This window comes from Prionailurus viverrinus, chromosome D4, assembly GCF_022837055.1.
Source record: "Prionailurus viverrinus isolate Anna chromosome D4, UM_Priviv_1.0, whole genome shotgun sequence".
In the NCBI taxonomy this organism is placed as follows: Eukaryota; Metazoa; Chordata; class Mammalia; order Carnivora; family Felidae; genus Prionailurus; species Prionailurus viverrinus.
The window spans coordinates 36,864,240-36,876,543 of NC_062573.1; the positions used below are offsets into that span (position 1 = coordinate 36,864,240).

The 12,304-nt window shown below is 37.1% G+C and overlaps 1 protein-coding gene across 1 annotated transcript; it reads left to right on the forward strand.

Moving 5' to 3' along the window:
- The first annotated feature begins 4,585 nt into the window (after positions 1-4,585).
- LINGO2 (leucine rich repeat and Ig domain containing 2) lies at positions 4,586-6,558 on the forward strand. The gene has a single exon (XM_047830528.1). It carries the CDS (start codon positions 4,691-4,693, stop codon positions 6,509-6,511), a length of 1,821 nt encoding a protein of 606 aa, XP_047686484.1. The 5' UTR covers positions 4,586-4,690; the 3' UTR covers positions 6,512-6,558.
- Positions 6,559-12,304: the final 5,746 nt, after the last annotated feature.

The following is a 12,304-nucleotide window of genomic DNA, read 5'->3' on the forward strand; positions in this document are numbered from 1 at the left end:
CTAGAAATCATCTTGGCATCTTCTTCTCCTATATCTCTCATAGCCCATCCATAACTAAATCATTTCTAAACACATATTGAGTCTGTCCATTTACCCAAACCTATTCCTATGGCCCTAATCGAGACCACTTTTATTCTGGCTTGAATGAATTTAACAGCTTCCAGAGTTTCAACTTTTTCCCTCCTGCCTATCTATTTTTCATGCTGCAGTCAGATTAATCGTCCCCAAATATAAATCTGATCATATCACTCTTTTGCATAAAACACTTTAATGGCTTTCTGTTGCCCTCAGGATAAAGTGCACAGAGCTTATCACAGTTTACAAGCCCATTCTAAATCATTCCTCTAATTACCTCTTCAGCCTCTTTTCTATTTCTCTCCTGTATTTGCTCCATCTATTGTGGACTACTTTAATTCTCCAATCACAGTGTTTCCACTGTGTCCATGCCATTGTTCTGTTTTCTGTGCCTAGAAATTACTGTATCTCTCTCCATGAAGGATGATGTTGGAGGGGAGGGGATGGAAATGGAAATACACTGTTGCAAGGTTACCATGTATTTTGCCTAAAGCACTTTGATAACTCTAAATAGATTGTGATAAATTAAAGATGTGTACTGTAATCCCTAGAGCATTAAATAAAATGTACATAAATATAGAGAAAGTCAAAAGAATTGAAATGTTATACTAAAATTAGATTAAGATGAGAAAGGAACAAAAAATTCAAATAGTGACCAGTAGACAACAAATAGCAAAATGGCACCCCAGAATGCAATCAGAATGTAAGTGGAGAAAGCAATCTAACAGAAGGCAGAGATTGCAGAGATCATGAAATTGATTCAAAAGTGACAACTAGCCACATGGTGGCTATAAAAGAAACTACAAAGACACAAATATGTTTAGAGTTGAAGGATGTAAAAAGATATACCATAAAAACATTAAGCTCAAGAAAGCTAGAGTGGCTATATTAATCATTCAAAATGAGTTGACAATGAGTCAATACTCATTGTATTATACAAAAGACAATACTCAAAAGACAATGAGTATTATCAGAGACAAAGATGGACTCTTTCTAATCATAAAAGATCTGTAAAACAATCTCAGTAAATTTCATAAGATTGGAAGGTGCAGAGTAGTTCTCTGACCACAACAGAATTACATAAATAAAATAAAGATTCTAGAAAAGATCTACCTAAATACTTGGAATAAGCTAACTCAATCCTAAATCATCCATGGCTCAAAAAAGAACAAAGTAAATTAGAAAAATATTTTCAATGAATAATTACACACACACACACACTAAAATTTCTGAAATGCAGTTAAAGCAATGCATGGATTTATAGTTTTAAAAGCTTGTATTAGAAATGAGAAAGGTTCAAAATCAATGATCTAGGGTTCCACCCTACGAAGAAAATAAAAAGAGCAAAGTGAACCCAGATGAACCTGTACCAAACATCCATCGATGTACATTAGTTAAATTATTTCCTTATGATAGATCTTCAGAAAAAAAAAATTGTTCATCAGATCCACCCTCTACTTGAAGCATGGATGTTTATTGGCATAGATTGTGATGATGAATTCACGGATGTGTACTTATCTCCCAACTCATCAACTTGTATGTCTTAAATATACCCAGTTTTTTGTATGTCAATCTCACCTCAATAAAGTGGTTTTTAAAGATTACAAGTTAGGGGGCACCTGGGTCACTCAGTTAGTTAAGCATCCGACTTTAGATTTCAGCTAAGATCATGATCTCATGGTTCCTGAGATGGAGACCCTCATGGGGCTACATGCTGATAACTCAAAGCCTGCTTGGGATTCTCTCTCTCCCTCTCTTCTGCCCCTCCCCCACTTGCAGGTGAGCATGTGAGCACAAACTGTCATGCTCTCTAAATAAATAAATGAAAAAAAAAAACTTTAAAAAAATCACGAGTTAGGAAAAAAAATGGTTCAAAGGGGTGAACATATGGAACTGAGATATATTTAATGTATCAAGTAACCTTCATCATTGTTCTCCCTGAACTTATTGAAGGTTGTCTCAGCTTATATTTCTTCTATCAGTTTCTTCTACTCTTAATTCTGGATAAAAGTAATTACTAAACTTTGTTAATATGAAAGGTAAAAATGATATGCCCCTGTTGCTTAATTTACATTTCTTCTCTTATACCCGTGAAGTTGGTCACTTTTTCATATATTGGTTAGCTGTTTTAAGTTTGTATTACATTCATTGCCTTATTTTCCATTGATATTTACCTCTTTTCCTTGATGATTAATAAGAGCTGTTTATTTAATACTATCTTTAATCCCTTATCTATTATGACTCTATTCTCCAATTTGACAATTGCCTTTGGGTGTTAAATAGATATGCTGCTTATTCATTTGTTATGCTATTGTTTTTTTAAATACATACAATCAAATCATTTTCTTTCACAGTTTCTAGCTTTATTCCTAGAAAATTCCTTTCAGCTCTATTATAAAATTATTGAATTTCCTCCTAATACATTATTTGTTCATGCATTTTAGTTCTCAATTCATCTAGAATTTATTTTATTGGAACAAGTAAAGTCGTGTAACTTTTCCCACTAAATAGCCAAACATTTATATTTTTCTCACTAAATTAACATGCCACCTTTTACCTATACTAACTTTTCAGATATACTTATATATAATTCCTTATTTTCTGTTTCATTGACTCCATTTTTGTGTATCATGCTGTTTTATTATTGTAGTTTTACAACTTATATTTAAATATCTTGTAGAGTAAGTCTATTGCCATTATTATTTAATATTTCTAATTACTTTATCTTCTTTGAAATGCACTTAAGAATATTCAAATCCAAAAATATTATCTCTGTGACATATGTATATATTGAGAACCAATGTCTTTATAATATTGAATCTATCAAAATACATAGTATATGTCTCTTTTTTCTCAAGACTGAATATTTGTCGCATTCTATGTATTTCTCATTAAAATTTATTCTGAGGTACTTAACTTTCTCAGGGGTGCCATGACTACTCATTTGCAACTATGTTTTCTAAATGTTTTCATTTTGTAACATGTTAATTTACTTATTCTCCTATTCTAATTATTTTTGGGTGATTTGCTTTGATTTTCAAGGTAGACATTAATTTACCAACAATTATAGTTTTACCATTATCTTTTCCAATAATAATAATTCCTGTGTTCCTATATAATTGATGTCGCTAGCACTTTCTCAATCTTTGCCTTATTTCTACATTTGGGAGGCATTCCTCTAGTGATCCACCATTAAGTTTGATCCTAGTTATTTTTTCACAGATACATTTATGTGGATGTAGACATAGCTTTACATGTATAACATATATGTAAACACTGTGATTGGAGAATGTACTTTTAATTGCTCTTGTACAATCTAGGAGTGAATATTAAAATTGATCAATAACTTTTTATCTACAAATATTGGTTTTCACTACTGAGACTTATAACAAAAAAGGTGTTTGTGGATGAAGTGTATGCCTCAGGATCTCATGTCGAGAAGCAAAGCCCAACAACACATCTCTTGCTCTTCACATGAACAGCGAGTTCAGTGTCTGTTAACTATCTCCAGTTAATGCATACTCATTTCCAACATCATTTGATGCCTATTTAATTGCAGTTTAACATGTTCACTGGGTTGGAATTTAATATGAAAGTTCATTTATTTTTTTTTTCTTAGAGGTACGACTCTTTACACTCTTCACTATGTAACCCCCAATTTTTTTTTTGTTCTTTATTTGAGAGAGAGTGAGAGAATACATACTGGGGAGGGGCAGAAAGAGAGAAACCCAAGCATGCTCCATGCTGTCAGTTCAGAGCCCAAGGTCAGGCTCAAACTCACAATCGTGAGGTAAAGACCTGAATGGAAATCAAGAGTCAGATGCTTAAATAACTGAGCCACACAGGTGTCCGTGTAACCCAAAATCTTAAAGAAAGCATTTTCATCATCATAGTAGCCATTATGGTGCCTTGTTTCTGCCTCTCCCCTATAATTAAAATACCAAGAATATGAAGATATGTTTAAGATCTTTCTGCTTACCTCAAAAAAGAAAACCCCTTCATAAATTAAGACTGACTGAATTCTGAAGGATGTATACCTTCTAACTGAAAGTTTTTAATAGAAAGTTTATATATGAAGCAAATAAAGCCCCAACCTCTTATAGTGGATGTACCTTTGTTTGTACTTTGAACCTCAGAGCCTGACATTGAATGAAGCTTCTATTAGCTTCATTCTGAACAGAGGATGATATCCCAACATTAGAGACACAAACAAGGATTCAAACTGAATAGGTTTCCTCTTAACCATTGACCTCTGTTGTCGTTGTCTGAGTTCAAAATAGAGCCTTTTGTGAAATGTATGCTGTTGGGCCTCAAAGTCTCTGCCAGTGTCTCTCTTTCATTGTCAAATACTGACATTGTCATAAGTATAGGATGCTATTAATATTATCACCCTCATTTTACAGCCAAGAAAACCAAACTACAGGGAGCAAAACAACTTACCTCATGTAGCAATAAGGACAGCTCTCAGCTTTCAACCCACATGGGTGTGATTCCATATCCAGGGTCCATTCCATTGTACTTGCTGTTTCATCTACCTATCCATGTCCAAACTCAACTTTTCGTGCTCCTTTCTCCTGCAGGCCCGTGACCGAGGTGTAGACTAAGAAGTGGAGTCATGCTTCACACCGCCATATCATGTTGGCAGCCATTCCTGGGTCTGGCTGTGGTGTTACTCTTCATGGGATCCACCATCGGCTGCCCTGCTCGCTGTGAGTGCTCCGCCCAGAACAAATCTGTTAGCTGCCACAGAAGGCGGCTGATCGCCATCCCAGAGGGCATTCCCATCGAGACCAAAATCTTGGACCTCAGCAAGAACAGGCTGAAAAGTGTCAACCCTGAGGAATTCATATCATATCCTCTGCTGGAGGAGATAGACTTGAGTGACAATATCATCGCCAATGTGGAGCCAGGAGCATTTAACAATCTCTTTAACCTTCGTTCCCTCCGCCTAAAAGGCAATCGCCTAAAGCTGGTCCCTTTGGGAGTATTCACGGGGCTATCCAACCTCACCAAGCTGGACATTAGTGAGAATAAGATTGTCATTTTACTGGACTACATGTTCCAAGACCTTCATAACCTGAAGTTTCTAGAAGTGGGGGACAATGATTTGGTTTACATATCACACAGGGCCTTCAGTGGGCTGCTGAGCTTGGAGCAGCTCACCCTGGAGAAATGTAACCTAACAGCAGTACCAACAGAAGCCCTCTCCCACCTCCGCAGCCTCATCAGCCTGCATCTGAAGCATCTCAATATCAACAATATGCCTGTGTATGCCTTTAAAAGATTATTCCACCTGAAACATCTAGAGATTGACTATTGGCCTTTACTGGATATGATGCCTGCCAATAGCCTCTATGGTCTTAACCTCACATCCCTCTCCATCACCAATACCAACCTGTCCACTGTTCCCTTCCTTGCCTTTAAACACCTGGTATATCTGACCCATCTTAACCTCTCCTACAATCCCATCAGCACTATTGAAGCAGGCATGTTCTCTGACCTGATCCGCCTTCAGGAGCTCCATATCGTGGGGGCCCAGCTCCGCACCATTGAGCCTCACTCCTTCCAAGGGCTCCGCTTCCTTCGTGTGCTCAACGTGTCTCAGAACCTACTGGAAACTTTGGAAGAGAATGTCTTCTCCTCCCCTAGGGCTTTGGAGGTCCTGAGCATCAATAACAACCCACTGGCCTGTGACTGCCGTCTCCTCTGGATCCTGCAGCGGCATCCCACTCTGCAATTTGGCGGCCAGCAGCCCATGTGTGCTGGTCCAGACACCATCCGTGAGAGATCCTTCAAGGATTTCCATAGCACTGCCCTTTCTTTTTACTTTACCTGCAAAAAACCCAAAATCCGTGAAAAGAAGTTGCAGCATCTGCTAGTGGATGAAGGGCAGACGGTCCAGCTAGAATGCAATGCTGATGGAGACCCTCAGCCTGTGATTTCCTGGGTGACCCCTCGAAGGCGTTTTATCACCACCAAGTCCAATGGAAGAGCCACCGTGTTGGGTGACGGCACCTTGGAAATCCGCTTTGCCCAGGATCAAGACAGTGGGATGTATGTTTGCATCGCTAGCAATGCCGCTGGGAACGACACCTTCACAGCCTCTTTAACGGTGAAAGGATTCACTTCAGATCGCTTCCTTTATGCCAACAGGACCCCTATGTACATGACTGACTCCAATGACACCATTTCCAATGGCACCAATGTCAATACCTTTTCCCTGGACCTTAAAACAATACTGGTATCTACAGCCATGGGCTGTTTCACATTCCTGGGAGTGGTTTTATTTTGTTTTCTCCTCCTTTTTGTGTGGAGCCGAGGGAAAGGCAAGCACAAAAACAGCATTGACCTTGAATATGTACCCCGAAAAAACAATGGTGCTGTTGTGGAAGGGGAGGTGGCTGGACCCAGGAGGTTCAACATGAAAATGATTTGAGGGTCTACCGTTCACACTATTGTTTCTGTGTCATTGTGGGTAACCAGTGAGACAGCTGGCACAGTGAATTACTAGGTTAAAAGGCAGCCAAGTACAGCTGCCCCTGTGTCAAAGCAGGGTCCATGGAAGCAGGAGGACTTCTTATGGAGACTCTCCACCTACAGGCAGGCAGACATGTGTCAGAGCCCTTCACAGTGGGATACTAATTGTTTGCATTGCAAATATTGGCATTCTGGGGATCTCAGTAATGAACCTGAACCTTTGGCTCATGCTCATGGACAATTACTCAACATTTTCTACCACTGCAAAAACAAAAGAAAAAAAAATATAAAGGAACAACCTACAATGTAGGATTTACATATTAAAAAGACACATTTGTCTAAAACATACTCTACAGAAAAATTTGTATCTCTGATTATCATTTGTTAAAGCCTTGCATCATACCATATTGTTGATTCAGCACCACAAAGAAATCAATATATTCTTTACTCTTTTTTTTGAAACATATATGCTGTATATGTTTTAAAGCAATATGAATGAGAGGTTGTGCTTTTAGTTACTCACCATTATAGATCCAAGTGTGATTTCACCTTCCTTTACATAGAGATGACCCTGAGACTAGATCCCTGGAGTTATGGGCGGAGATATGTGGAATGAGGAGTTTGTCTGATGTAGGATGCCAAGAAGTAGGACCCAAGGAAAAACTGCTCAACTCTGTTAACTTCTGTTACTATAAATAAAGGCATGTGCCTAGTTTTGATACAGAATGGAATATTTTTTATACTTGTGATATCACACTGGACCAGTTTACTGTAACAAAGCCCTTGGTTTCTCCAGAAGGTTGTGTGCCACTAGTTGTACCTATAAAATGCAAAATGCAAGGTAGGTGTTAATAATGAAGATGATCCATTTAAACACAACTTGATTTTACTTTCATCAGTTGAGACTAATGGGTTAATAGGAAATCGAAGCACATATAGTCGTTGTATATACTCATACGGTGATAATTTACCTTGTAGCCTAGATCAAGAATTCGATGTTCAAAAGCTCTCTGGATGAAAAGGAGTTTTTCTCAGATGCCAACACAAACCAGGGTGATCCAGGCATACCATGATGTTAATGCAACTGAGGATCTGTTACAATGATAGCTGTCTGAAGGCTGGATTGCTGCCAGGAAATATCTAGCTACCATTCTGATGTTTTCTATTCAACTATTTACTGTACATACAGTATTATCTTGAATGGGTAACTTCAGGGTTTTTTCCCTGCTTCCTTTATTTTGAAAATTATCTTGTGTACACAAGAAGTATTGATCTTGTTTATAGAGAGGTGAGGAAAAAAAGGTGAATTAAACAGCACTTAGTTTTTTCTCAGTGAGGAAAAACTAAGATCACTAGCCCTACAAATATGTTAAATGGTGCAGATACTTTTACCCCTCTAACCCAAGAATCTCTGTCCAATTCAGTTTGTATTAATGATTGTTACTTAAAACATAGTTTAAAAAAAAAATGGCATCCTGCCACTACCACCAATGATCTGGTTCAAATGAGCCATAATTCCATTTGGCTAAATGTTCAGTGAATGGTTTTCAAGGCATATATTCATATGACCTGAGAAAGCACTGAATATAGAGTGTATTCATGAAATATGATCTATTTAATCAGCAAAAGATAGGAAATGTCTATACTTTCTACATTTTGAGAGGGACCTGAAAATGAGCCCCCTTTTGGACAGTGAATAGGAGCTGTCTGAGGTTTGGTTCTTGACATACCTGATTGGGGGTATGACTTTCAAAAAGCTGGCTTTTTTTTTTTAGCATTTGAAATTTTGAGGAGCTTCAATAAAATTAAATTGACCCCAATAAAAAAGTGACAGGTCTAGAAATTGTTTTGCCAGTTGGATAGTAGCACAGTAAAACCCCTTTCTCCCTTAATAAAGGGTAGAAATGAGATAGAAAGATTGAAGAATTGCCTGTTTAAGTCATTTTTCATTTGACTTTCCTAGTGATTATCATCGATCTTTTAGAAATTCATTTTCCACTCATGGCAATTACTTTATATTATATATCCAATAATACAGATCAAGATTTTTCTGCAATTTCTATTTCTTGTGTGCAGGTGGAATGCAATCTTTCAAACTGAAAAGAGAACAAACTGGAGGGCTAGTCTTTCAAAACTTAATAGAAAATACTTCATCTTATTGTCCAACAAAAAGAGAAAACACTGAGCAATTAACAAAAGGGCTTTTCGATTCTGCTATTTTCTGTTAAAAGTTAACCAAACACAGCTTAGTCAAATGAAATTGGATTAAAGTTAACCCATCCATGAAAAGATTAAAAGATTTTGTGATTATTCCATTGGAAGAAGAAAGACTGCACTTTTTCAGGGGTTTCCATACCCTGATCTGTGGAATAATATGTATTTAAGATATTAACAAGCACTGTTCCAAAAGAAATTTGATAGACTACTAAGTGGGGAAAATGCTGCATTCTTTAACCACCTCTTGAAGTTCAAAATCTACATGACCCTAATAAATCCTCTGAAAGTCCTGTAAAAAAGAATTCTGTTTAATATTGTCTCCTTAGGGTTTCTCTAATTTACTTGAGCATGAAGCACTTCCTTTTATGATGTAATGGTTAACATCTTGAAAAACTAGAGTTCCAGCAAACTCAGTTTGGTCAACAGTGGACTAAAGTAGTCCTCTTCTGAAGTATTCCTAAACCCACTGTTTCCAATAAGAGTAAAATTTACTACTTGAATTGGGCTCCAATAGATTACAAAAAAAAATACCACCTACATTAAGTGATATGATCATAAAAATGTATTAGCCAGATATTTCTAGGAGAATCTGCTGCTTTCTGCCAGAAATATCACCTAATGGATTTACAATTAACTTGAGGCTACTTAATTGTCTACAGTCTTCACTAGTGGAGCAGATCTTGGATTCTTTTTTACATCTGTAAAGCTCTGACCAGGGGTTCCATTAACTTGCTCTGGGGCTTAGTATGGAGTTACACACAAGGAATTTTCCCTTATAGCTTTAAATTACATCTTTGTTAAAGCAAAGTAGGCCATGGTAGAGAGTAACAGCTCAGAGAGCACATGGGCCAAATTCTCTTCTTAGTAGTCATCTCTGACTCCTCTTCTTCCCAGAGGATTTGTCTTAAAGTATCTCAAGAAGAAATACAGTTCTTTGGCTCTGCATTTAGTTCTGAATTGAACTGCTGGGTTGATTCAGCATTTCAGTTTTGTGTGTGTGTGAGTGTGTGTATCACATACATAATATATATGAAGCATTTTCAGAGAAATATTTGTTTTCTCTAGCCATTAAATCTCTAGAAGAACAAATTCTCTGGCTAGAGTTCTAATAGTCTGAGAGAAATGATCTATGTCCCCAGGTGTCTGAAATGCATATCATTAGAGTAAGGTAACCCAACCAATCTGGCTTAGTGTGTTCCTGGTGAGGGATTTCTATTTGTCCAAATTTTCGTAGTACTCACTTTTTTAAACCTCATTTCATTTTCATTGCATTTGTAATTATGAACTCTTCCAATAGTCTCAAAATTTAAAAATGTAAACCATAATTGCCAGACTTATACTTCCTAGTTCCTGAGGACATTTGTCAGATTTCTAGTTTTGCTCAAGCTTTCTCAGAAATTTTGCTTATCACCAACAACTCCCCCATAGTACAAAAGCATTCAGGATGTGCTCTACAGTGTTGAAGGCAGATTCTTTTTTCATTGTTCTGTCAACTATTTTGTTCTCCTCAGTTCTCAGAGAAACCCAGAAGTTGTATAATCTTCTATGAGTATCTTTTTTAGGTTTTTATTTTTTAAGTTATCTCTGCACCCAGAATAGGGTTCAAACCTACAACCCCAAGATCAAGAGTCATGTGCTCTACTGACTGAGCCAACCAGACACCCCTTCGATGACTATTTTTTAAAGGGATTATATAAATCTCACCTGCATTGAAGCCTGACTTTTGTCACTTTCCATGACTCAAGTAGGAACAAACATATTTATATTTTAGACAGTATGAAAGAGAGGATGTGATCTTGGAGAAGAAAAATTAAGTACAGCTCCATGTAAATGAACTCACCCTTCCAGGTTTTCCCTTCATCTCTGTGTCAAGACATTTGTTTTAACTCCATGGGCTATGCTCAGAAACTGTTCAGCAACATGTAATATGTCTTCAGGCTTTTTAGAAAAGAAAAAATAGATCATTTTCAGTGTAGAAACCTAAGACCTGACAAAAGGACATTACCAAATTTAATGAAAGGTTAGAGGAGATACTTGAATCCATTTTAATTCTATTTCCTTTATTGCTAAAATTCGTAGTTCCTATCTTCCAAGAAAGAATCCTAAATTCTTTAAACTTAGGTTATCTTTCATCCCTATTTCCTATGTCCTGGTCACCTTTATATAGCTCACATGATCTATTCCAAAGGGATTTTATGACATGTGAATCTAGTAACCAAACCTTTGGGGTGAAAGCTATTCATTCTACTGGGTACTTAGGTAAAGATACATCATTCTTTATTACTAGCATTAGGGCCTAGCAACATTCCCCATGGGACAAGTACATCATGTATGTGCCTCGTTATTTCCACAGACCTTCCACCACTGCCTTTGGGAGCTCCATTCTTTCTGTAAAGTCCTTGATATTTTCTGATTGAGGAGTTTAAGAGCAACTCTGCCTCTTTTTGTGGGAAGCCTTGATAATGAAATTTTATCTGAATTGTTGATTTCAGAATGACATGTGTTGGTTAGGCACAGTAGGTGCTTCCTGGTACTTTGGCACACACTTGACAAATCTCTAGGTCATTGTTCCCTTAGCTCCTTATCCCCAAGAGAGCCATCTTATTCTCACTGTAGTGAAAATATGGCTATAGGGAAAGGACAACTTCACAAATGAAGTCTACATGCTCAAAATGATAGCTGATTTACTATGATATTTAGCTAAGTCACATAACAAAAACTCGGTCTAGGGGCCATAAATCTAAATTTGCAAGGTTTAGCCAAGTAAACCATGGTTTAAATCAACAATGACAAGTTTCCAATTCTGAAATTGGTTGGTCTGTTTTGGGAGCTGTAAATGTGGCTATATTTCGCAAAAAAAAAAAAACAAAAAAAACCAAAAAACAAAAAACAAAGAAAGAAAAAATTGCTAGTCTTGTGTGAGCTTTGCCTAAGAAAAATAAGAAAAAATGTTCGCAGCCAAAAAAAAAAGAAAGAAAAAATATATGTAATATATATACGTAAGTATATATTATATATATATGTGTGTGTGTGTGTATATATATATATGTGTGTGTGTATATATATATATATATATATATATATATATATGAATAAGAGGTTTATAAAAGGTTTATTTTTCTAAAACAGGCCTGGAGCTGATGTTATTCCTTCAAAATATGGGAATCTGGTCAAAAGACACTGGCCTGTGCCTCAGACAGCTCTTTTCAGTTTGTCAAGGTCTTTAACACTACTTTTCCCTCCCCTACCCCCATCTCCCTGGAAAGAAGATCCTGAATGAGAAGGAGGAAGAGAGCAGGGACTAGGAAGTCCCCTGAGAGCCCACAGAGAGGAAAGCTTTGGTGCCTCCCCCCATTCCTGCCTCCTTTCCTGAGACTACAACTGAAATTACCCCTCATTCTCCAGCTCTGCCCTCCTCTGCATCGTCATCTATCTCCCTGCTGCTGTCACACTTCATCAATGAATGCTCTCTCCAGGGAAATGTCTTCTTTCATTGGTACTCAGAAATTTTAGGGTAATTGTTAAACTGGAAATT